General features: G+C 36.4%; 4 protein-coding genes across 7 annotated transcripts in view; 1 reads left to right on the top strand and 3 right to left on the bottom strand.

Moving 5' to 3' along the window:
• The window catches only part of LOC111798113 (F-box protein SKIP1), a 2,814-nt gene extending 1,187 nt beyond the window's left edge, over positions 1 to 1,627 (top strand). The window contains exon 2 of the mRNA XM_023681091.1: positions 850 to 1,627. Coding sequence (XP_023536859.1) covers positions 850 to 1,420 — 571 coding nt within the window. The 3' untranslated portion in view covers positions 1,421 to 1,627. The remainder of the gene's footprint in view (positions 1 to 849) is intronic.
• Positions 1,628 to 2,502: 875 nt separating this feature from the next.
• Positions 2,503 to 5,944, bottom strand: LOC111798936 (protein MULTIPOLAR SPINDLE 1). 2 transcript variants are annotated; one of them, XM_023682292.1, is made up of 11 exons: positions 5,658 to 5,944; positions 5,499 to 5,556; positions 5,260 to 5,406; positions 5,120 to 5,179; positions 4,798 to 4,877; positions 4,580 to 4,634; positions 4,274 to 4,384; positions 3,790 to 3,982; positions 3,326 to 3,396; positions 2,820 to 3,024; positions 2,503 to 2,620 (listed from the first exon to the last, which is right to left on the bottom strand). In XM_023682292.1, the coding sequence occupies exons 1-10, from the start codon at positions 5,835 to 5,837 to the stop codon at positions 2,840 to 2,842; spliced, it is 1,140 nt and encodes a 379-aa protein (XP_023538060.1). In that variant the 5' UTR covers positions 5,838 to 5,944; the 3' UTR covers positions 2,503 to 2,620; positions 2,820 to 2,839. The 2 variants fall into 2 exon arrangements, with proteins under 2 accessions (XP_023538060.1, XP_023538059.1); XM_023682291.1 differs by lacking the exon at positions 2,503 to 2,620 and having other exon boundaries at positions 2,634 to 3,024.
• A 2,089-nt stretch (positions 5,945 to 8,033) lies between these two features.
• LOC111798045 (translation initiation factor IF3-4, chloroplastic-like) lies at positions 8,034 to 12,582 on the bottom strand. Its single transcript, XM_023680998.1, has 9 exons — positions 12,212 to 12,582; positions 12,035 to 12,074; positions 11,863 to 11,922; positions 10,566 to 10,618; positions 10,176 to 10,231; positions 10,045 to 10,078; positions 9,759 to 9,831; positions 8,952 to 9,044; positions 8,034 to 8,366 (listed from the first exon to the last, which is right to left on the bottom strand). Exons 1-9 carry the CDS (start codon positions 12,529 to 12,531, stop codon positions 8,223 to 8,225), a joined length of 873 nt encoding a protein of 290 aa, XP_023536766.1. The 5' UTR covers positions 12,532 to 12,582; the 3' UTR covers positions 8,034 to 8,222.
• Positions 12,583 to 13,886: 1,304 nt separating this feature from the next.
• LOC111798507 (AUGMIN subunit 8) lies at positions 13,887 to 22,035 on the bottom strand. Of its 3 annotated transcripts, XM_023681700.1 has the most exons (9): positions 21,940 to 22,035; positions 21,614 to 21,828; positions 20,201 to 20,780; positions 18,660 to 20,097; positions 17,761 to 17,880; positions 16,553 to 16,669; positions 16,382 to 16,471; positions 15,637 to 15,744; positions 13,887 to 14,217 (listed from the first exon to the last, which is right to left on the bottom strand). In XM_023681700.1, exons 4-9 carry the CDS (start codon positions 19,947 to 19,949, stop codon positions 14,125 to 14,127), a joined length of 1,818 nt encoding a protein of 605 aa, XP_023537468.1. In that variant the 5' UTR covers positions 19,950 to 20,097; positions 20,201 to 20,780; positions 21,614 to 21,828; positions 21,940 to 22,035; the 3' UTR covers positions 13,887 to 14,124. The 3 variants fall into 3 exon arrangements, with proteins under 3 accessions (XP_023537468.1, XP_023537469.1, XP_023537470.1); XM_023681701.1 differs by having other exon boundaries at positions 18,660 to 20,094; positions 21,614 to 22,000; XM_023681702.1 differs by lacking the exons at positions 21,614 to 21,828; positions 21,940 to 22,035 and adding an exon at positions 20,950 to 21,335.
• Between the last annotated feature and the right edge of the window lie 2,848 nt (positions 22,036 to 24,883).

The following is a 24,883-nucleotide window of genomic DNA, read 5'->3' as shown; positions in this document are numbered from 1 at the left end:
CCTCCAAGGGGGTGGATTGTGAGATCTCATATCAGTTGGAGAGGGGCACGAAACATTTATAGTAAGGGTGTTGAAACCTCTCCCCAGAGGGGAACGAAACATTTTCTAATAAGGGTGTTGAAACCTCTCCCCAGAGGGGAACGAAACATTTTCTAATAAGGGTGTTGAAACCTCTCCCCAGAGGGGAACGAAACATTTCTAATAAGGGTGTTGAAACCTCTCCCCAGAGGGGAACGAAACATTTCTAATAAGGGTGTTGAAACCTGTCCCCATAGGGGAACTAAACATTTCTAATAAGGGTGTTGAAACCTCTCCCCAAACGCGTTTTAAAACCTTAAGGGGAAGCCCGAAAGGGAAAATCCAAAGAGGACAATATCTACTAGTGTCGGCCTAGGTTGTTACAAATGGTATCAAAGCCCGACACTAAACAGTGTGCCAGCAAGGACGCTGGCCCCTAAAGGGTGGATTGTGAGATCCGATATCGGTTGAAGAGGGAAACGAAACATTCCTAATAAGGCTAGCAGGAGCGTTCTAAAACCTTAAAGGAAAGCCTAAAATGAAAAGTCTAAAAAGGCTAATATCTGTTAGCGGTGAACTTGGGCGGTTACGGATTTCTTTCATATTCTTTAGGCTAAACTAATAAAAAAGAACTTTGCACTTTGTTGGCCCACCATGGATCATTTGAGTGGCATAAGGTGGACATTGTTAATCTTAGTAGGTCTTTGAGGCCATAAAGTTTGTGCTTGGAACAAATCAAGCAATGAGATTAGCTGAAATGTGTGCAAAAGGGGAAAAAGAAATAGAATTGGTTGGCTCGAATTAATGGCCTACTACGACTTCACATTTTAGGTGCCCAAACCTTGAGGTTCTTTCTATCAAGAGCTGCCCCAATGTTACTGATAGATCAATGGCTAAGATTGCTCTTGGTTGCCAAAAGCTCCGGGAAGTCGACATAAGCTACTGTCACGAAATCTCGAACATATCTTTGGCGTTGATTGGCAAGCACTGTTCGAATATCAAGACTCTAAAACGAAACCTTTTTAATAATCTAGATACTTCCCAACATATGGGAACTGTCCCTGACAGTTATCTAAATGCCTGCCCTCAAGAGGTGGATTCAGAAGCTGCGGCTATTGCAAAGTTCATGCCCAACTTAGAGCACCTTGAACTCTGCTTCTCTAAACTATCTGCTAAAGCTCTTAGTTTGATATGTGAAGGATGTCTAAACCTCAAGTACTTGGATCTGTTTGGGTGTATGAACTTGACAAGCCGTGATATAGCAAATGCTACATCAAAATTGGAGAATTTGGAGGTTAGGAAACCGAGTTTCGATATTCCGAGGCCAGTCTTTCACACGGAGAGGTATGGCCATTGGAGGTTGTACGACGAGAGATTCCAAACAGATAGTTTCCGACTTTGATGGAAATGCTCTCCTAAAACTATATCTATCATCACTGCATCTAAAATCAAGATCAGTGTTGTTTTTCTAAGTTGTTGAACTGTTCTTAGTTTATCTGTTCTGTTTCATACAGTCACAAGTCGTTACTTTCTTTTGAACTTGTATGATGGATTATTGTATAACTTGTAATTAACATTTTCTACAGATCCTTCATGTTTTTCTCTATTATTCTTAACCTCTTATGTCTCTCCTAATCACTACTCCCACTTCCCCGAGGTGGTCTTAGGATGGGTCAAGACTTAAACCCGAGTGTCTTGCATGCGCCTCAATTATTCTCATGAAACAATAACCAAATCATCATAGTTTGAACTCATTTCTTGTAAGATCTTTATTTATTATATTGGTTTTTATTTAGTTTTAGGTCAACCCACTCTAGTTATCTCCTACCTCACTATTGTTGGTAGGGGAGGGTTGGTTAATGTAACTACTCTAAATGCAGAATATAAATCTAAGAATGCTCATCTTTATTAGAGGGAAAATTTAAAACTTCAAAATATGTTCAAACATTAGAAAGTACTGCCAGACTCACATGTTTCAAATATCAGGCTGGAGTTCAAAATAATAAAAACAGTACTCACATGTTTCAAATATCAGGCTGGAGTTCAAAAAAATAAAAACAAAAACAATTACAAATTAAATAATTTATATGAATGAAATGCAAACGCCCTATCCTAGCAGACGCGTTTTAAAGCCTTGAGGGAAAGCCCGAAAGGTAAAGCCCAAAGAGGACAATATTTGCTAGTGGTGGATCTGGACTGTTACAAATGGTATCAGAGCCAGACACCGGATGATGTGCCAGCCTTCTCGCTGTTCCCCGAAGGGGGATAGACACGAGGCGGTGTGCCAGTAAGGACGCTGGCCCCAAAGAGGGTGGATTTAGGGGTGGTCCCACATCAATTGGAGGAAGGAAAGAGTGTCAGCGAGGACGTTAGGCCCCGAAGGGGGGTGGATTGTGATGTCCCACATTGGTTGGGAAGGAGAACAAATCACCATTTATAAGGTGTGGAAACCTTCCCCTAGCAGACGCGTTTTAAAGCCTTGAGGGAAGCCCGAAAGGGAAAAGCTCAAAGAGGACAATATTTACTAGCGGTGGATCTGGACCGTTACAGTTAAGGCCATGTAAGAGGTGGGGCCTATCGAGCTCGGGTAATTTTACTAGTCCTGAATGAATAAATCATGAAAGTTATAATATTATCGAGTTGTTTTATCTTTATTTTTTCTGTTGTCAATATTGAGTAACCCTCCATTAAGTTTTTATTGTACATGTATGGACTTTCACCTCATTAGCATCAAAACTTATGGGTAAAACCAATCATGGAGCTTACAAACAAAAAAGTTACAGAAGAACAACTCTACATACCTGGTTTGGCTAGCTTTAATTCAGTGAACTAAGTCGTCTAGAATGTCTGGCTTGAGCTCCCGGAGTCCCTGAATGTTGCTAACTTGATTAGCCAACTCACCGGTGACACGGTCCATGTATAGTAAGTAAAGCCCATTTCTGCTTTCCAAGAGTTTTAAAGCTTTCTTGGCGTGTAGAATGGATGTCACCCACTCTTCGAACAGCACTGCAATTTGGTAAGTGTCATATCATATCCAAATCTGAATACAATGCATACCAAAAACATATTTCCCACAAATAATTTAAAATGTATTTAATAAGTACTTTTTAAAATACTTCTCAACTTTTAAGTGCACTTCAAATTTTCAAAATCCTTTTAAAATGTATTCTTCATTGACTAAAGACAATGTTCATCATTTTGTAAAACAATGTCCATCATAGAAGTCTAAGAATGGGGTTGGGAAAGGAGAAACGAATGAAGCCGAGAAGAAAAGACAACTATGGCAGTAAGGAAAAACAATGCTTACAGCTGTTGAAGTTTTCATCCTTCGACCAGATCAGTAAGTAGTCCGATATCAGAAACTCAATAAGTTGTATCCTGTTTACCACATGAGGACGTGTTCGTTATTCAAGGTTTGGCAAGGTTTGACAATCAAATCAATTCTTAAAAACTGCGCAGAGATTCAAACCTCTAATCTTTTGATTTAACTTATTTAGCTATTTCAAAAATCTTAAATTTACTTTTCAAACTACACACAACTCATAAATTAAACACAAGCTTAATAATTTGGGTTTTGTAACTTTTTTTTTTGGTATAATCCTATAAGAAGTTGTTTGTATAGTTTCCCTACTTAGTTATAATTCTACGTGCATAATGATAATGAAAAAAATGACTATGCCACTGAAAAACAGCACAACTAAGCTGAATTTGAACTACATACAAATATCCAATAGCATAAACAAATCTAAAACATTTTGCCAGATTACTTACATTATGAACAAGCTTTCATGTAAGCTGGGAAAATTGTCATCGAATGGATCCATAAAGAGCAAACTCTCTCCCGCAGCAGAAATTCTTTGGGACACAGAAATTACTGCCCGTTGCCCTATGAACGGTTCACGTCCAAGTTCGCGGACCAACTGCTGTGTATAGAATCGGGTGTTGAAGACAGAGTTTTCTGATTCTGGACCGAGAGTGAGTGACAGAAAGGAAGTATTAAAAGAGAATAATGAAATGTACAAAATGAAACTAATGAGAAGAAGAAATCATAGCAAATTTATGTTCGGGTCAATAACATAATATGAACAGTGAATACATTATGAAGTGATCTTCATTACAACTATTGTAATGACATTGGTAACTAAGTTTAATCCAACTAATTAAGGTATATATCTTTAACTAAGAAATTTGAAGTTTGAATCTCCAACAAGAATTGTGTAATAGAAAAGTTACATAGAAAAGTAAAGGAATTTACCATCTTTCAGAGGAGAACACATTCTTCTGATTAAACGCATTATCAAGCTTGTAACAATTCCTTCAATAAGCTCCACGTTCCTTCCCCTTGGTAGAAGATCCTTCAATGAAGCTTCAAGAAACCAATAACATTCTTTTAAGGGTCATATAGTACCCTTATTCATTTTATTTTAATACAAAACCAAACTTTTCATTGAAAAATTAAAAATTAACCAGCGCCCAAACTGAAGTTCTAAACGATAAGCCAATGGGAATGTTTGTTTTAAAAAATTCCTTTGAAATGATACGGCAATCATATGATCATCACCTAGAATGAAATTAACCGCTTGATGAGCCCAAATTTTGAAGGTGGCCTCCCCTACCTGTATGAAATAGCATAGAATAAAATGAAGAAAACGATGGATTGAGTTAAATAAATCTAGAAACAAACAATTTTGTAATTGGTATAGTATAAGAACAACGAGGGAAAATGCTGTAGTTTCTAAACGAAAAGAAACCAGAATAACAGAAATGATGCTCTCATACCGGAGAAAAAGTGTCGCAAAGCTCCACAAGAAAATCCACTGAAGATCGAAGATGCTCAACTTCATCAACTTCATTGAAGTCTGAAATTAGAACAGATGAGAACAAAATAAAGTTGAGCGAGGGAGACAGATCGTCATGTATGATAAACAGAAGGAACATTTTACATGAAACTGATCTCCATGTCCGATCCCCAAAATTGTGAATTACTTTTTAAATATGCTTTGATGCATTAATGAAATCCACTACTGAATTCATCACCGAAAATGGCAGTTAAACACAGCATATCTTGAAGAAGCAATGTCCCTAGCCTATAATAATGTACCTAAAAGTCGCTTCCGATGAACTCCACTGTCTAGTTTTCTCCTCCGTTCCCTATAACGCACTATTACGACAATTTTTGAAACGTTAGCAGAATATTGGCTTAAAATTAGCAGATGAGGACGAAAAAGGCGAGGAAAATACCTTGCCTGAGAAATCTCCGGCGTAAGACATCATTAAATCTGTTATCTATATCATGTTCGAGCCGCTTAGGGTTCGATTTCGCCAGATTATCAAAGAAAAAACACTTGCAAGTGGCGTTTTGGGAAAACAAATCATCATGCGAAGCATCTAAAACCAAATCATCATAACGACACACAATGAGTTTCAGAAAAAAAAAAAAAATTAAAAAAAGGAAGACAAGGAGACTATTATACACAGACCTTCAGCTTGCTTCAGATCTTCTCTCAGCCTAATAAGCTCTTGCTTCCTCTCCTTAGCCTAAAACTCCCACTGATCTTCAATTAGACTTCGCCAATAGAGAACGAAAATAACAGAAACCAAAAACAAAAAATAAAAAAAGAACAAATATATAGAACGACCTTTTGCTTCCATCGGAGAGCGTCGGAATCGGAAGGAGGATTGGAGACGACAGGCTGCTTCTGCTGCTTCTGAATGGCCTTGGAGCGAAGAAGAGATATGGCTATGGCGAGCTTAAGTGACCGATCATCGATTCCCCCGCTTGCCACCGGCATTTGACTCCGGGCGTCGGCGACTGACATTCCCGGTAGAAAACAACCGAAATGTAGCGCGCGCTAATGTAGCCCTAATTCATGTGCATGGAACACGAATTTGATGCTGTAAAAACGACTCCATCTACCAACCGTTGTCGCCACCAGCTCCTCTCTTCCCCCCACCGGCCTGTCTATAAATACAGCGCGTTTTCGCGCTTTTTTTTTCCAATTTTATTTTAAAATATCTACGTACCAATAGGAATGTACATTAAACCCGACACCCCGACCCAACCTGAATTAGGAATTGGATTAAGTTGAGTTAGCATTTTTGGTTGGGTTAGTTAACATTTTCGATTCCGTTGAGTTAACATTTCAGGTTAAGTTGAGTTAATTTTCTGAAATAAAAAATATTTGGTTTGTGTGAGTTTATTTTCCAAAATTTTGAGTTGACTCGAACCAAAATATATCTTATAAAGATAACGGTACTACAATTCTTGGGTGTGCAGGTGACCGTGAAAGTTTTTTTTAGAATTTTATTTACTTTCGATCCGTCATTTTTCTCACTAAAATGGAAAGTAAATGACTTTAAATATTGAATTTTATCGATCGTTGTTCAAAATGTTTTGATTGTTCTCGTGTTTACTGTAGTTTCTGAATCAACATTTAGCATGGAGGGAGTATGAAAATTAGTTTCGTTAGATCTTTCTAAACCGTTTGAAGATTTTGTTCTAGAACTAAAACAGATAATTTAACAGATAATTTAAAGTTAGATTTTTCTAAACTGTTCCAAGATTTTGTTCTAAAACTGAAACAGATAATTGAAAGTTTTAATCTATTTATAGTATCTGTGTAACTGTACTCTACATTGCTATATTACCATTTATATTTTCATGATTTTTCAAATAATTTAAGTCGGGTATTTTCCTTACTTTTAGAGTAACAAATTGCTCAAGAGCGCCGCTGATATTTAGTTGTCCTTAGTTCTATAACAATGTTGAACTATGAGGTTATTTAGTATTTTTAAATACTCGATTGCATGTGTTTTACATTTTTTAACCCCAACAGTAAGGTTACTTAGTATTTTTAAATACTCAAGTGGTTGTGAATATCATGAAAGCGACGCTAGGGTAGTAACCCGTAGGTTAGATCGAGTCATTTGTTGTTTTATTTAAATTTTTGTTATTTCTATTTACACTACTTTTGCTTATAACATTGCGGTTTAAATGAGTTTCTTATGTACGATTAAGTTCACGACATCGTTATTAAAATATTTTAAAGGCATTTTTCCACACATAATAGACCTGTCATATATGTAGCGGCTTATTTTTAATAGAAAAATAGAGTAATTAAAGGTTAATTATAGTTCATTTAGTTTTTTTTATAAACATTCATAGCTAGCAAAGAAAAAAGGCATTCCCTCGTAAAGCTGAGGGTTTCTTGCATAATAATAACAAGGGTTAATGAGTTGATTCAATTGAGCTCGGGTCGAATCAAACTAACTTGTTAGAAAAATGAACTAACGGTTCAACCGAAACCAACTAAACCGAACCGTCTGCATAATATACAGAGATCAAACTAGACTAACTGGAACAAATCTATTGAATCAGGCAACCAACTCTCAATTCACTATGAATTTAATGAAACCAAACCAATGAACTTATTTGTCATTGGCGGCAAATTTGTTGGTCCAAATTGAGTTGCATAATCGCTCTCACCATCCTCCTAGACACCGAAAAATTAAGCTCGGACCAAACTAAAAACTATGCTTAACGGTCCAAGCCCATCACTAGCAGATATTGTTCTCTACTAGGAAGAGGTTTCCACACCTTTATAAAAAAAATGTTTCGTTCTCCTCCCCAACCGATATGGGATCTCAAAATCCACCTCCCTTTGAGGTCCAGCGTCCTTGTTGGAACTTGTTCCCTTCTTCAATCGATGTGGGACCCCCCAATCCACTCTTTCGGGGCCCAATGTCCTTACTAGCACACTGCCTCGTGTCCACCTCCCTTCGGGGCTCAACCTCCTCGCTGGCACATCCCTCGGTGTCTGGCTTTAATGCCATTTGTAACGGCACAAGCCCACCACTAGCAAATATTGACTTTCCCTTTCGAGCTTCCTCTCAAAGTTCTTAAAACATGTCTGTTAGGGAGAGGTTTCTACACCTTTGTAAAGAATGTTTCGTTCTCCTCTCCAACCGATATGAGATCTCACAATGCTTGACTAATGCTATATGATTTTATGTTCTCAAAAGAATTAGTAACACGTCTGATTTCTAAACATTCCACTAAAAAGTAGAATGGACTCAAAAGTATGATGCATTATATTAAACAAAGCATTAAACACAGAACTCTCATATTTCTATATGGTAGAAGAATATTTAGATTGTGGTGACTAACCATTCTACTTTTTGCTTAATCCCGACGCTTCTTGAGCTTAAACACTGGCAGAAACTTCATTAACTACAAGGTTGTCTTTTACCTTGGGGGGTTCTTGAGCCTTCTGTAGAACAGCCTTGTTAGGAGCTAGAACAATAAACATATTCCTGTCTCTTAAGTTCTTGGCCTCTTCAGTTGCAAGCTGTGTGTAATAAAAATATTGAGCAGGTCATTGGATCAGACATAAACAGAAGATATATTGTGTTTGTTTAATGTATTAACAAGAAGCACAAAAATGGCATCAAATTTCCATTAAGAATATAAATGAGATAGATTAGTATATATATATATATATTATAGCCACCTATCTAAGATATTAAAATATTACATATTATAGATTGTCGAGGGCCAACATGAATATAACTCAACTGGTTAAAACATATACCATCAACCAAAATATTACAGATTTAGGTAGAGTGCCTCATGAGACTAGGATGCTTAAGCTGACATCTCACAGCCGGAGAATGATTATATTAAACAGTTTTCAAAAGCTGTTTGCAAGAACAGTCTCCCCGGAGCTACGAAACGTGCTCCATGAGGTAATGAGATCGGACTTAATATCGTTCAAACACATGCCTAAATTTACACTTTGAAATTTCACTTAAAATAATTTGGAGCATCTTATTGAGTAACAATACCACAGTGATGGACAATCACTATTTTTTCTCTAATATTGCCATGATGACAGGAAATTGAACATGGCACAAAATTGATAGAAAATGAATACCTCCCCAATCTCTTCCTGAAAACGTCTGATGAGCTCAATTGCTATGTTCTTGAACGCATTCTCACGACCTTTCAAGTTCACTATAACTTTAACCTACAACATTTTGTTAAAAGATTTCAAAGTGATTCAGACAAACTAAAACAATCTACTTGAATGCATGAACAGACTATTGAGGATTATTGAGAGTGAGTCCCACCAGGGTTAATTTAGTGGAAGCATGAATTTATAAGTGAGGAATACTATCTCCATTGGTATGAGGCCTTTTGGGGAAGTCCAAAGCAAAGCCATGAGAGCTTATGCTTAAAGTGGACAATATCATACCATTGTGGAGAGTCGTGATTCCTAACATGGTATCAGAGTCATGCCCTAAACTTAACCATGTCAATAGAATCCTCAAATATTAATCAAAGAATTGTGAGCCTCGAAGGTGTAATCAAAAGTGACTAAAGTGTCGAACAAAGGGTGTACTTTGTTCGAGGGCTCCAGAGAAAGGAGTCGAGCCTCGATTTAAGAGGAGGCTATTCGAGAGTTCCATAAGCCTCAGGGGAGGCTTATAGTGTACTTTGTTCAATGGGAGGATTGTTGAGGATTATTGAGAGTGAGTCCCACGTTGGTTAATTTAGTGAAACATTATGGGTTTATAAGTGAGGAATACTATCTCCATTGGTATGAGACCTTTTGGGGAAGCCCAAAACAAAGCCATGAGAGTTTATGCTCAAAGTGGACAATATCATACCATTGTGGAGAGTCGTGTGGAGAGTCGTGATTCCTAACACAGACAATCAAAGATATGGTTAGAAAAGAAACCTTATCTCCATCTTTCAAAAACTTCCTTGCAGCTTTCAAACGGACAGAGTAATCATGTTGGTCGATGTTGTAACTGTGCAATAATAATAGCAACCAGAAGGTTGAGACTGAGAAAACGATACTTGCAGAATTTTTTCGGATATAGCGAACAAAAGCCGCTCATAGCTCTTTTCTTTGTAGGTTATTTATTGATCTTAGAAGTCACAAGTTCGAGTGGCTTTAGACAGGAGGAAAAAGAAAAGAAAGAAGACCTCCAAAAAGAAAAGGCAATGAAGGAATGTGTTACCCCATTTTAAGCTCTTTTAAATCCATGCGAGTTGCTAACATTCAAAACAACACTTCGTCAGTATCTTTCCTCAAATCTGAAAGATTGTGAACCAAAGAGAATATGAAGAGTCTATTAAGAAAGAGATTCACCAGCACTCTTCTTCTGTTGTCCCCTTTTCTTCTTTTGCTGTTCATACCTATATTTACTGAGAAACGAGACCGAAAAAAAAAATCTCAACGTCAAAGTAACAAGAACTTAAGTTATTTACGAGAAAAAGCGATGTCGCCTTTCAATTCTCCCAGTGTAAAGATAACAATCATCATATTGTTCATTTGAAGTTAATTAACAAGGAAAAACAGTGTGGCCTTTTAATTCTCCAATAGTTTCATTCCTTCTCCATTCTAATCTACAACATTTCCATCTAGTCATATATTAATTTTTCGGGAACATTTAATTAAAATTAAAGTACGAACTGAAAAATAAATCACCAAAAGATGCTTTTGATAAGTATTGGTGTAATCGTTGGTTAAATGACATACCTGTAATCCATTATTCTGACAACTGGAGGATCTGCATCAGGTGATAATACAACCTGCATGAAATGGAAAGAATTGGCTAATTCCTACACAAAGAACACACAAATATCTAGATCCCAGTAAAAATATTAGTCGACGACCTTCTTTATCCAAGTTAAAAGGTGAACAATACACAAATAGTGAAATGAGATTCATAAATTGTTGATTGCTGGAAGAGTATTATGTTATGAACTCGCAGGTCAAATGAAGTTTTTCTCATATATCTTAATAACAATGCATCACTCAGCATTCATCCAAGTCTTGTGTCGACAAATAGACGTTTCTTTGCCGGTCTATACCATATGGGAAGGAAAGTACAATTGTGATACCCCACATTGATTGGGGAAGAGAACGAAATAAAGGGTGTGGAAACCTTTTCCTAGCAGACGTGTTTTAAAGCCTTGAGGGGAAACCCGAAAGGGAAAGCCCAAAGAGGACAATATCTGCTAGCGGTGGGCCTGGCCGTTACAAATGGTATCAGAGCCAAGCACCGGGCGATGTGCCAGCGAGGAGGTTGTTCCCCGAAGGGGAGTAGACACGAGGTGGTGTCCTGGGCCCCAAAGGGGGGTGGATTTGGTGGGGGTTCCACATCAATCGGAGAAAGGAACGAGTGCCAGCGATGATGCTGGGTCCTGAAGGGGGTGGATTGTGATATCCCACAGTTGGGGAGGAGAACAAAACACCCTTCTAAGGGCGTGGAAACCTTTCCCTAGCAAACGTGTTTTAAAGCCTTGAGGGGAAGCCCGAAAGGGAAAGCCCAAAGAGAGCAATATCTGTTAGCGGTGGGTCTCGGTCGTTACAACAATTTTATATAGTAAAATTGGCCTAATGCACAACCCAGAAATGAAATTCATTCACCATGCGATGATTCTTATAGTTTAGAGGACATACTATAACATATAACTATAATTTTTCGATTACTATTATTATAAGCTTTTAATTTCATGCTCATGTTTATACATAGAACAGTTTATTGAAGATAAAAACCAAAACCCAAGAGGCAATAAATAAACATAAAGTGAAAAAATGAATTAAGATCTAAGATGAACATCAAGCTTAAGCTAAAAGGACCATTTTAAATTTCGTGCTTTCGATTGGGTATGGCTTCGACTATTCCTCAAGCCCGCCAATTAGTTTCGATTTAAGACCAACTATGCAATTAGTCCTCACAAGAACATTAAAGTTTGGGGCAAGGTTCTTTGGAATTCCAAGACAAATTATAGAAAATTGCTTTATCAACAAACGGTACAAGAAGACCTACCAAATCAAGTTCAGCGTCATCAGCCATTTGAATGGCCTGAGCCTTCGACACGATTCCAACCTATTTATTCATTTCAAGAAGATCAAATTTCCAAACTACGACGCCTAAATTACATGTGTTGCAATGTAGCAAAAGGAAACAAACAGAAAATTGCTTAAAACAAACCACCTACCATGTTCTGTTGTGCATCGATAAGCCTCACGGTATTCGATCTAAACAAATCAACCATATAAACGCAATCAAACAAATAAGAAATCCAAAAAATCATAAATAAATAATAATGATAATGAACAAAACTCATCCATCATACATCATACATGTAAATCTAGCAAGCATAAGGCACACACACCTAATGGCGGAAATATCGACACCAAGACCATCGTCAAAGCGCTTAGAATCCGCCGGTCCTGAAGGCCGAGAACCACCGCCGTATTGAGCAACTACAGTACTACGAGTTGAAGTTGTGAAGACGAGATGCAGAGAATTGGAGTTGTGAAGGCGGAATCTGAAGGCATTGGACTTGGAGGAGGAGAGGGGGAGAGGGGAAAGTGAGGTCCGGATGGGAGTGGCGGTGGCGGAGGAGGAGGGCGCGGAGGCAGAGGTGGTGGGCGTGGCGGAGGAATGGGATAAGAGAGGTTTGAAAGGAAATCTGCCGGTGAGCCCAGCCATAGATTTGAGCTGTGGGAAGGGAGGAGACAGTGAACGGTGGGAGTTCTTCAANTTTTTTTTTTTTTTTTTTTTTTTTTTTTTTTTTTTTTTTTTTTAAGAAATTGAAAAGAAAATAAAAAATCTTATCCACAATGGATTCAACTTTATTATTTTTCTTTTTTTTTTTCTTTTTTTTTTTTTCATTGGAAGATCATTAATGATCTATTATAAAAAATATGATAATAACAACAAATTCAAAATCAATAAATAAATAAATAAAAACTCATCAATCTAATTCAATTTAGTTTCGACTAAATTAACAGATTCACTTTAAATTAAACTAAGTTTAAATGGATTTAACTCGAATTTATTGTTAATTTTAAAATATATATATTTATTTTTGCATGGGCATATATTTATTTAATTTCATAAATTTTATTATTATTATTGTTATTTACGATCTTCAAATAATTTTTAAGCAATTAGAAGGTAATTTTTTTTAAAAAAAATATTAAAATTAATGACAAATCTTAATTAAATATTAAAAAAATTATTAAATGTATTAAAAATCTTATGTAAGTCGGATTGGGTTGGATTCATTATTTAATAAAAATTGTTTTGGTTGAAAAAATTCACAATCTGGGTCTAAAAAATTTCTCAACCCGACCTAATTCAATTCATAAACATTCTTAGGTGAGATAACGGGGAAATTGACTGCAATATAAAAATGGATTTATACAAACGTAAGTGGATTAAATATATCCTATGATAACATTTACGACCTCCTTTTATATATCCATAAAATATATATAGAATAAAAAATTTATAAATAGAAATTTCAATATATATGATAACAGATTTCAAACAAGAACATCACCTCAAAACATCGATCTTGATCGATGTCAAAGGACTTAAACAATTTCCAAAGCTCCCATTCTCACCTATGTATTTATGCTCGTTATTTTCATTCAATTGACCGAATTAACCACACAATTTATTCATGTATCAACACAATTTATTTATGTATCAATCAATGATAAGACTCGCTCAAGAACTAACACGAAAAAAAGGGATTAGAAGAAAATGACCCCAATTTCCAAAGCTCCCGTTCTCACCTGTGTATCCATGCTCGTTATCTTCATTCATCGACCAATTTAACCTAACCACACACCTTATTCATGTATCAATCAAGGATAAGACTCGCTCAAGAACTAACACGAAAAAAAGGGATTAGAAGAAAATGACCCCAATTTCCAAAGCTCCCGTTCTCACCTGTGTATCCATGCTCGTTATCTTCATTCATCGACCAATTTAACCTAACCACACACCTTATTCATGTATCAATCAAGGATAAGACTCGCTCAAGAACTAACACGAAAAAAAAGGATCAGAAAGAACACGACCCCAATTCATACAAATGGAACGAATGATTGCCACCATCACTTTCGTTTTCATTGCAATACTCTTTGGAATTTATCTGCATTTTTTTTTTCCCAATATACATGATGTATGTATATAAAAATAAATAAATAATAAAATGTACATTTAATAGAAGTGGCATTTTGGGGAAGAAGTATGGTGTTGTTGTTAGCTTGGTTGGTTGGTGAGGGATTATTATGAAGGTTGATGGGGAAGAAGATTGAGAGTTGTGCGTTCCAAAGCTTGTTTAATTTGCAAGAGATGTGTCCTAAGACTGTACTCTTCTACCTGTTTCAATACACACAACACAGATCATAATCAAATATATATACACATCCAGTTTCAGCAATAATGATGGAGGAGTTTTTCGAGGATCAATAGATGGGTTGTTTGGGAATTGTTTTCAAACACGGTCCTTTCGGTTCTGTTTTCAAAGCATAATTTCTTTACATATCCGTACATGTCTGAGTTAGCTTGCGTGCATCTTGACTATTTCCTATAAGACAACCCTCAAATCTACTATATTTGGTTATCAGGTAACTCGTGCAACTTGACTATCTCTTACAAGACAACCATCAAATCTACTACATTTGGTTATATCTCTTACAAGACAACCATCAAATCTACTACATTTGGTTATCAGGTAATTCGTATGATATTAAATCCTAGAAAGGTATTTGACTATCTCCTACAAGACAACCATCAAATCTTCTACAATTGGTTATCAGGTAATTCGTACGATATTAAATCCTAAAAAGGTATTGACTATCTTCTACATTTGGTTATCAGGTAACTCATATGCTATTAAATCCTAAATAGGTATTGACTATCTCCTACAAGACAACTATCAAATCTTCTACATTTGGTTATCAAGTAACTCGTACGATATTAAATCCTAGATAGGTATTGACTATCTCCTACAAGACAACCATCAAACTCCTACAAGACAACCATCAAATCTTCTACATTTGGTTATCAGGTAACTCGTACGATATTAAAACTTAAATAGGTGGTCACCATGATCTGGGCTCATTCTCTCTAAACGTTTTATTATTTAAATAATCTTTATAGACTACCAGGTCAACCTATGGTAATTGTCTCAAAATAGCTTTTAGCTTCAATGTTCTTAGAGATAGGACAAAAGAAAATTTCGAGAAAGCAACCTTAAAGTGAACTGTAACATAAACATGTTCTCATGCCATAACTTTTAAGAGAGTAAAAAACTGTTTTCATGACGTTTCCAAATAACTTCTAAAAAGTGACCGTGCAAACAATTCATTCCGACAACTTCGGATCAGATTCACCCTTTGAAAGGTCACATTTTAGACGTTAGTAAAAAGTAGCTCAGTTTTGTTCTTAAAATTCAATTTCAGTTACCAGTCTAATTGTGGCTTTTGAAAAACATGCTTAGAAAACATTTTCAGTGGACATACATTCAAGAAAACTTCATAAAACTTGTGCCTAAACAATTTGAAACAGCGTTCTGAAAGAAAACATTTCCATTTCCTTGTCGTTCATCAACTAAAAAACAAACATAAAAATTAAGAAAATTAACTAGGCATCAAACGTGTCTGATTTCATATATCAGATATCTAAAACCATTAAAGAAAAAAACTTGGCAAAATAAAATTAGAAGTGTTTCTGGTGAGGTTTGTGAAATAAAAATTAGCCTTCCTAATATTAAGAGCAATGAAATATTGTTCTCACCTGCATCACTGTTGTTGAAGCCAACAGTGATTCGCATTCATCTAACATTGCTCTCTCTCGTGAAGCTACAATTGAAAGTTCCGAAACCAACCCATTCATTCTCTCCACCTACAACACAGAAGAATTATTGTTAGAAAGTTGAGTCTCAGACAACATGTATCTCAAACCGACAGCAGAATTTAATATGCACAGAAATATGCCCAAACCTAAGGACCATAAAGGAATATACCAACTGTATATCTGTAAGGGTAGCAACGCTAACTCAGCAAAGTAAATCATTAAATGACTGAAACGAATAAAATGAAGTTTCCTTGACGTCACACATATCCTATTATCTAGGGCCTAAGACATCGAGCGTGCGTGTAACAAATGTTGTTCAAACTAACGATCAAAACCGATCAAAATCAATCAAAAGCAAATTGGACAACTACATGTCATTTTTAAATATTATGAAATTGAACAGATCAGTATTAATTGTTCAAACCAACTTAACTTGATCGGTTGGGTTGTTGGTATTTTCAACTTAACATGAGGCTTATCTGTTTAGACTCATTAACATGACAGTTAAATATTTATAAGTTTTCTTCCAAATTCATATCTGTAAGGATTATTCATTTTCTTTTAAGACTCATTCAAAAGATAATAATCCCATTAAAATTGCATCATTACTGAACAAGTAAAAGGAACAGGAAAAGAATTTAATAAATTATCACTACAACTTCAACACAGTCGATTAAAACCTCACCTGTGAAAGCAAGGAGCCTATGGAGGTTGCCATTACTTGCATCACGTCAAGAGCTGAGCAGATTGCACCTTTCAATTGATCAACATCTGCCTGCAGATGTACAAATCTAAGAGGCCGAAACTCGTTCAATAGTTGAATATTCCAAATTTGAAAAACTTTTATAAAACATACCGTTGCCCCTGAAGTTACTGGAACTCGAAGAGTGCTTGCTTCTAGATCTAACAATGCACCTGACAACGAATTTATATGATCTGTCTCAAGGGAATCCCATTCATCAAGGTAGGCCATCTGGATTTTCACTATTTTAATAAGTAATAGTATATGTTGACAAAAAGAAGAGGTAAACAAAAAATTAAAAAGGAGAATTGCATGTCCTCCTACAACATAAATCCCCTGAAAAAAAAACTTTCCATGAAACCAATGATTAGAGAACGAAAAATGTTCTAAAAGCCCATAAAACATTGACCTAAGTAAAACCATAGAAATAAATGATATCTTGAACGTCTTAGTTTCTCTTTAGTTTATACCAAAAATATATTACTGCTTTTATCTTTCTTAATTCCCAAAAATAGCAACAGTTCCTCCGTCAACCAAATTCTTGACCAAATAATAGGTTTTCTTCTATAGACAACTTCTTAAAAATTACTGAGCACCTGTGCCATCTTCACTTTGGAGATGCAGGAAAAACTAGAAGATGGTTCACTGGACTCCTGCTACTTAATTCCCCAATTCATATTCATATAGCAAAGGAACTGTTCCAGAATCTTAAACTCTTAGTTACATGGACTTGGCTCAGCAAAGGTTCAATTCCGCTTGTAATTAACTCTCAACAATTTAAAGCATTACTTTCATCGCCTTAGATAAAATTGACATCTCTTAAACATTCTCGTTATTCAGTGTTGTGATAGACAATGTTCTAAATAATTGGATGTTCACTCAAGCTTCACTTGAACTTCTCGGTTCTGAAAGGAAAGCAAGTTTACCTAAATTTGTCATCAAATCCAGCAACTACCTTAACAATTTGGAGATATATCATCATTGTAAGAATGATAAGATACAATCATTCGGCTATAGTGCATAACATAGAAAGCAATAGTTAAATCAGTATAACCGCAAAAATAAGCTAATTCATTAAGAAATTAGGGATTTCCAATTTCAGTAATATATAAGGGGATGGAGAATGATTAAACGCCAGCATAATAGCTTTATTCTTATATGAAGAAACGGTTTATGAAATTCTGCAGCTGTGTCTACAAGTAGTGTCCAACCAACGAAAGAACAAACAGAACTTACGCTAAACAGTACAGATATTCTCTACACAAATGAAAGGGAAGCGTCACTTTTTCTATCATAGCATACAAGTTACAGAAAGAACTTACTTGATTGTTCATGATTTTTTTCAGCTTAAGCTCTAGCTTCAGCATATGGATACTGATCCTATTTCTGGCTACTGAATCCCAAATACGTATCATAGCTTTCCAGACATTACATAGCATTTTCTGTGTCACCAAAAGAAAGAAAGAAAAAAAATGTTAACTTCTCAGGTACAGGGAAGGATGTCACCATTGACAACTAAGAACGTGATACAAAGCACCAACTCGATGGGAGATTCACAAGAAGTTCAAAAATTTTAATTTTATTTGCAATCAATATCATACAAGATGTCTAAATATCAAGACTAACTTGAAAACACCTGTTTTTTTTTATTTTTTTCCATAAAGATTTTCTAAAACTAACTACGGAAAAAAAAATTGCCAAATACAACAAAAAATTACTCCAAGGAGTTGAATCAATGTAAGCAGTGACTAGTATATTAGCAACTGACACAAGCTAAAAGTATAGTTCTCCTTATATGAACATTGAAATAATATTGCATTGATTTTAAAGTCACACAAATGTCAAGAGGATTAGGCCTCCTAAAAATGGCTAAAGGGAACCAATCTTATATAGAGGATAAAATGTAACATATATGAGCTAAAATAATGAGAAGGTTTAGCTAAGGGCAACAGAAATATTACAAGAATTGAAACCTCTAACAGAAAAAGTAATCTGTCATGACAGATGTAAGATGGAGAACCATGTAATTAGTTAATATAGAAATGATCAAAAGAAAATGTCCATGGGCCCTACTGAAAAGTCTATGTATTTAAATACTTTTACAATCATATGACCGTCACATTATGACGATAATAACTGTAACTCGCACAAAACAACTTAAATCAGATAGATAAGAAAGAAAAAAAAAGGTTAACTAGTTCTAGAAATTAATGATGCACACCTCTGCATTTACTTTCTGCATGTCAAGTATCGCCTTTGCTCGTGCATTGGAAAATCTCCATTGCGTATATCTATTATATAATAGCCGCAGCTGGTGAGCATCTTCAATATAATGAGCACCCTTTTTACCCTTAAAATCTGCAATGAAACTGAGCACCGAAGTTTTGCTGGTGGACTCACTGGAATTAGTCGGCCTGATTCGAGATGGACTGACACCCCTAGCAGGAGGAGTTGATGGCCTTGGCCGGGCTGGACTCAAACCTCTAGACACAGAGGATGATGGCACAGAGGCTCTAATGGGTGAGGGTAGACGAGATCCAGGTGATAGCAAAGACTGAGATCTAATACCAGGCGTTGATTTTAACCTATCTAACCTTGGAGTTCCTGATGCCTGCAATGAACAATCGTCAGCTGAATTTATTCCATTTTCCATTCTAAGACCATCATCAACAAGTGGAAGAATCCTAGTAGAATCATTATTAGATTTCTGAAAATGTTTGGTCATAGATTCAGATGAAGTTCTCCTCAATGAAGATATCCCAATTCCTGGAAGTGGTCCACTAGAACTCCGAATTATTTTATCATTAAGATCCACATTTCGACTTGATGCATTTAATGATAACTTTCCACCAATTCTACTTGGCCATCTCTGCTGATCTATAAGCCTGGTATGCACGCCATCAATTGGCTTAGAATTCTCCAACTGGTCAGGCATATTCTTTCCTTTAAGAGGACTCCTCTTTCTCTCTGGCGTAGGTTTCCTTGAAACAGTAGGCGTTTCAACCTGCTTGTGAGCAACATTTGAAGATGGCCTCAATGTTCGATCAGATGGAGATGTAGGGACTGGTTTTTCCTTCTTACTGACAGGAATGGAAATTATGTCAGACTGGAAAGAGACAGTCAAACTCCGCATGGTCGACGGCCATAAACTTTCCACCAATCGACTGCCCCCTGTCTTTGAAGACGATCTTAAATCATCAGATAAGTCATGGCCCCGAGTTGATGGACTCTTTGGGGAAGGAGGCGTGGAAGGCCGCTTCCTCTCAGCCAATTGGGCTCTTTTCTGCACCAACTGGGAGGAAGCAGACACAGTTCTTGAAGCATTCGGCGACGGACAGCGCCGAGCCATGGAACTCGATGAGGGAGTAGGTGAGTTATATCTAGAACTAACTTCCCTTGTCCGAGAGCGACGAGTGGCGGGTACATTGTTTCTCTCAGCCAGAACCAGCGGACGTCTCGTGGTCTCCTCGGTTGAATGCTTCCTTGTTGAATCTGAATAAACTATATCCATCCACACAATCAAAATCAGACCACATCGATGAAAATCTTCATACCAGAACAAATCAGGCTGTCATGGATTTCTTCACTCATCCAGCAATCAACTGAATAATACCAACAGCAAAAAGGGGGAAAAGTTCTCAGCATCATCTCTGTCACTGCTGCACAACCAAAAGTGAAAAAGGTACAGATTGCCATTGATTAAGAAAGCAACGAGTAAACCCCACAAACAAAAACGAAAGAGAAAAAATAAGAAACGCATACATCTTTATAGACCCCAGATCTAGCTGAACAAAAATATGGCAACAACAGCAAGATAACGCAAATGGGTGCTGCTTCCTCTTCAAGAAAACCCAGAACCGAACGAAATCAGACAGTAACAAGGAGGTTAAGAACGCGTTACAGATCATTTGCTATAATACAATGGGTGGGGGAAACAGCGAAAACTGCCACAACGTGTATAGGCAGGTACCATGGGAGGTTGATTTTGGTGGTAAACCACATTTAGCAGTTATGGGGTAGGGGTCCCCTCAGGACTTGAGGAGACCAGGGCAAGTGGGCTCAAGTCTCTTGAGTGGAGGGAGTGGAGGATAAGACTCAAAAGTGTTAAAAAAAACTTCCAAAATAGTTTTCAGCACATAAGCTTTCTCACGGGAAGGCCAAGGTCAGATGGGGTGGAAATAGGTTTTTCTTAACAAGCCACCGCCGACTCAATCTTCTTCTCTCTACACTCCTTTTCACGACGCTAAACTTGATTAATGATTATTATAAAGGCAGAAGAAACTTGATGTTCTTGGGGAAATAGAGGCCCACGTGCAGAAGAAACTTGGCATCCCCATGAGTTCTACAAAAAAAAAAATAATAAAATCAAAGGAAGATAAGAACAACACAGAAAAATTAGTAACATAGGGTTTTCAGAAAAAGTTCTTATGAGAATGATCTTCGCAAATCAGAAATCGATTTAGAAATGTTAAAAGTAGATCGAGAGAAGGTGAAACTTGAAAAAAATTTACGGGGAAAAATCTCAAAATCAATTCTCAGAGAAAAAATCAGAGGTGGGGATAGTCTGTAATTTGAATGTAACAGGTTGTCTTTGATAATGTAGACAAACTCTGGTTCTCCTACTGTTCATGGCGATCTCTATGCGGGAAAAAGTTAAAGAAATCTCAGAGAGATCCGAAAATGGGAGACAGAGTTCGTCCGACTCGAAGAACATTCAAAGTCTCTGTACTAAAAAACAATGTAATCGACGGTGAGTTCCATTAACCAACCGTCTTAAATTAAAACTTCCATTGTCTTTTTCCTCGTTCAGTGATCCACAAAGAGAGGACGAAGCAGATACGTAACTTTCCTCTTTCAATTGCAAAATGAATCAAAAAAAGAAAAGGAAAACCCTCAATTACGACAAAATTGTAATCGCTTATAACCAAAAGCATCTCCAGAATTTCATCAACCAAACATCAAATTATCCATCTATTCACTCAAGAATCTCCAAGCAGAACAAAAAAAACAACCAGAAATCAAACTCGAGAAAGCGAGGGATAGATTTCTCACTTGTGAATTGAAACTTGAACTGAAACATCAAATTATCCATCTATTCACTCAAGAATCTCCAAGCAGAAAAAAAAAAAAAAAAACAGAAATCAAACTCGAGAAAGCTAGGGATAGATTTCTCACTTGCGAACAAAAACTTCAACTCCTCTTCCACTGCACAACAAATCGAGCAAGAAAATGCTACCGAAAATCCAAATCACTTCGATCTTTTAAGGAATTCAATCAGCAACAACGGTTAAGATGAAACGTCGGAGAGGAAAAGACTGACGGCAAATTCGTCGCCGGCAGGCAGATCGTCAGAGAGTTTCAAATCCGGCAGTAAATCAACGAAATTAATTCTTAAAAAAAAAAAAAAAAACTTGATGAAATTTATTAGCAAGAGAAACAGATTACGAAAATTAATAATTGTAATGAGGAAAAAAAAAACGGTTTCGTTTAGGAATTTTAACCGGTGTGGACCCGCCGGTGGCCGTTGTTTTCGCGCCACCAACTTTCTCGGTGGAAGCTTGGAATTATTATCATTTTTGTTATCATGAAGCTTAAATTCTTTTTTTGAAAGTTAATCTAATTACCCTAATTTTTTATTTAAAAAAATCTAATAAATTACTAATTAAATTTTCTAATACATTAAATTTTTTAAGCTTACCCGAAATTTTGATAAAATCCGCTCCTCTTAGTACAACGTTCAAGAGGTGTAACGACCTAGATACGTCGCTAGCATATATTGTCCTTTTTGGGCTTTCCCTTTCGGGCTTCCCCTCAAGGCTTTAAAACCCGTCTACTAGGGGAAGGTTTCCCTACCTTAGTGATTTGTTCTCCTCCCCAACCAATGTGGGACATCACAATGACCGCCCCCAAAAAGCCCAAAGATCAGCTAGTGGTGGATCTGGGCCGTTATAAATGGTATTAGAGCCAGACATCAGACGATGTGCCAGCCTTCTCGCTGTTCCCCGAAGGGGGTAGACACGAGGTTGTGCTAGTAAGGACGATGGTCCCAAAGGGGGTGGATTTGGGGGCGGTCCCACATCGATTGGAGGAAGGAAAGAGTGTCAGCGAGGACACTGGGCTCCGAAGGGGGTAGATTGTGATGTTCCCACATCGCTTGGGGAGGAGAATAACCACCTTTTATAAGGGTGTGGAAACCTTCCCCTGTCAGACCCATTTTAAAGCTTGAAAGTGAAAGCCCAAAGAGTACAATATCTGCTAGCAGTGGATCTGGGTCGTCTTCCTCGAAGAACAGCTCACACTGTATCCTAGAATTAGATCTCGAGAAAAAAAGATGGGTCGGGTAAATCGTTGTTTATTTCATTAATAAAAGATTAGTTATTTTCAAATATAGTTTAAAGGTTTAATAAAAAAAATTATTATTTATTATTTAACTTTTAATATTATTAATTTATTTTTTTCTATTCTTTTAAATAATGCGTTTAAAAATATGTTTTTTTAGATAAATTAGTTGTAAAAATTAAAAAAAGATAAATGTTAAAAAAAATAGTATATCACAATAATATTGGTATTCAAGGAAAGCTAATTTAAACATGAATAGAAACCGAAATCAAACCCGAGCCTAAATATGGAAATTATGAATTGGATACCTCATCCTACGTGCTCAAGTTAATATGAGATGTTATTCAACACGGCAAGAAACTATCTAAAAGTAAATATCGTTTCGTGATGTGATACCCGAGTAAATGAAGAGTACATGAATGAACCGAGATCACATATGACCCCGAGTGATCTTCAGAATAGGACGTCTATGAAAGGCTTAAATGAAAGTTACTACCCATACCAATAAAATGCACCTTCTTTTTTAGTGGCTTAATCATAGGAACTTTATGATTAAGTATGCTTTACTTGGATCAATTTTATGTTCGGTGACCTTCTAGGAATTTTCTGGGATACATGTGAGTGAGGACAAAAGCATATGGCAGAGGATGTTGGAGAGTGTCGGACCTATTAGGTATCAAATGAGGATTTCGAATTCTTATCCAAATTCTGGGTATGGGTCGAGTCGTGATCTCTTGTCTTTACCTGTTAGGAAAAGAACTACTATTTAGAAAACTATATCGGGTGTCAAATCAGGATTTCGAATCATGATCCAAATTCTGGGCATGGGTCGACCCGTGATCTCTTGTCTTTACCTGTTAGGAAAAGAACTACTATTTAGAAAATTATAGCGGGCATCAAATCACGATTTCGAAAAACCCTGATCTAAATTCTGGGTATGGGCCGACCCGTGATCTCTTGTCTTTACCTGCTAGGAAAAGAACTACTATTTAGAAAACAATAGCAGGCGTCAAATCACGATTTCGAAAATTCCTGATCCAAATTCTGGGTACAGGCCGACCCGTGATCTCTTGTCTTTACCTGTTAGGAAAAGAACTACTATTTAGAAAACAATAGCAGGCGTCAAATCACGATTTCGAAAATTCCTGATCCAAATTCTGGGTACAAGCCGACCCGTGATCTCTTGTCTTTACCTGTTAGGAAAAGAACTACTATTTAGAAAACTATATCGAGCGTCAAATCATGATTTCTAAAAATCCTGACCCAAATTCTGGGTACGTGATCTCTTGTCTTTACCTGTTAGGGAAAGAATTACTGTCTAGAAAACTATAGCGGGCGTCAAATCACGATTTCGAAAAATCCTGATCCAAATTCTAGGTACGGGTCGACCTCTGATCTCTTGTCTTTACCTGTTAAGAAAAGAACTACGGTTTAGAAAACTATATCGGACGTCAAATCAAGATTTCGAAAAATCCTGATCCAAAGGGCACGAACCGACCCGTGATCTCTTGTCTTTACCTAAAAAATGTTAAGAAAAGAACTACTATTTAAAAAACTCTATCGGGATTTCAAATCCTTATCTAAATTCTGGGCATGGGTCGACACCTGATCTCCATTAATTTTTTTTTTTTTTACATAAATAAATAAATATCTAAAGACATAAACAAGAAAAGTTTACTTGAAATAATGTCAACATCAAATATGGTAGATAAACAATGATGAAGAAATAGAGAAATGGTAAAGGATTGTCATAACTAGCTATTATTTTGTTTCCTAAGTAATGNAAAAAAAAAAAAAAAAAAAAAAAATCATTTATTTATAATTATTTTTTGAATAAATATCAATTTTTATCTCGAACTTTTATTTTAAATTTCAATAATTGTTGTAATTCACGTTCTAGTAAATTACATTTGAAAATATACACGTGCAAATTCATACGTTTGAATAGAAATCATTTAAAATCGTACTGAGTAGCCTTTAAAAATTAAGCCAAAAAACATGTTTTATTTAATCGGAATAAAAGAAAATCTCGCGATCAACCACTCGAGCTTGCAATTAAAAAAAAATAAAATAGATGTCTCGAACGATGTGGATCCTTCTTCTTTG

This window comes from Cucurbita pepo, chromosome LG07 (assembly GCF_002806865.2).
Source record: "Cucurbita pepo subsp. pepo cultivar mu-cu-16 chromosome LG07, ASM280686v2, whole genome shotgun sequence".
Taxonomy (NCBI): domain Eukaryota; kingdom Viridiplantae; phylum Streptophyta; class Magnoliopsida; order Cucurbitales; family Cucurbitaceae; genus Cucurbita; species Cucurbita pepo.
The sequence above is the reverse complement of the archived record's forward strand: the minus strand, read 5'-3'. Positions and strand labels throughout refer to the sequence as shown.

Coding starts and splice junctions, on each gene's coding strand:
- LOC111798045 (XM_023680998.1), bottom strand. CDS start 12,531: ATGGCTGGGCTCACCGGCAGATTTCCTTTCAAACCTCTCTTATCCCAT. Junction 11,923..12,034: donor TCGATGCACAACAGAACATG/GTAGGTGGTTTG, acceptor ATGAATAAATAG/GTTGGAATCGTGTCGAAGGC. Junction 10,232..10,565: donor GTCAGAATAATGGATTACAG/GTATGTCATTTA, acceptor CTCGTTTCTCAG/TAAATATAGGTATGAACAGC.
- LOC111798936 (XM_023682292.1), bottom strand. CDS start 5,837: ATGTCAGTCGCCGACGCCCGGAGTCAAATGCCGGTGGCAAGCGGGGGA. Junction 4,635..4,797: donor TTTGCGACACTTTTTCTCCG/GTATGAGAGCAT, acceptor TATTTCATACAG/GTAGGGGAGGCCACCTTCAA. Junction 4,385..4,579: donor AGCGGTTAATTTCATTCTAG/GTGATGATCATA, acceptor GGTTTCTTGAAG/CTTCATTGAAGGATCTTCTA.
- LOC111798507 (XM_023681700.1), bottom strand. CDS start 19,949: ATGGATATAGTTTATTCAGATTCAACAAGGAAGCATTCAACCGAGGAG. Junction 17,881..18,659: donor TGCAGAAAGTAAATGCAGAG/GTGTGCATCATT, acceptor TTGGTGACACAG/AAAATGCTATGTAATGTCTG. Junction 16,670..17,760: donor AAAAAATCATGAACAATCAA/GTAAGTTCTTTC, acceptor GTGAAAATCCAG/ATGGCCTACCTTGATGAATG.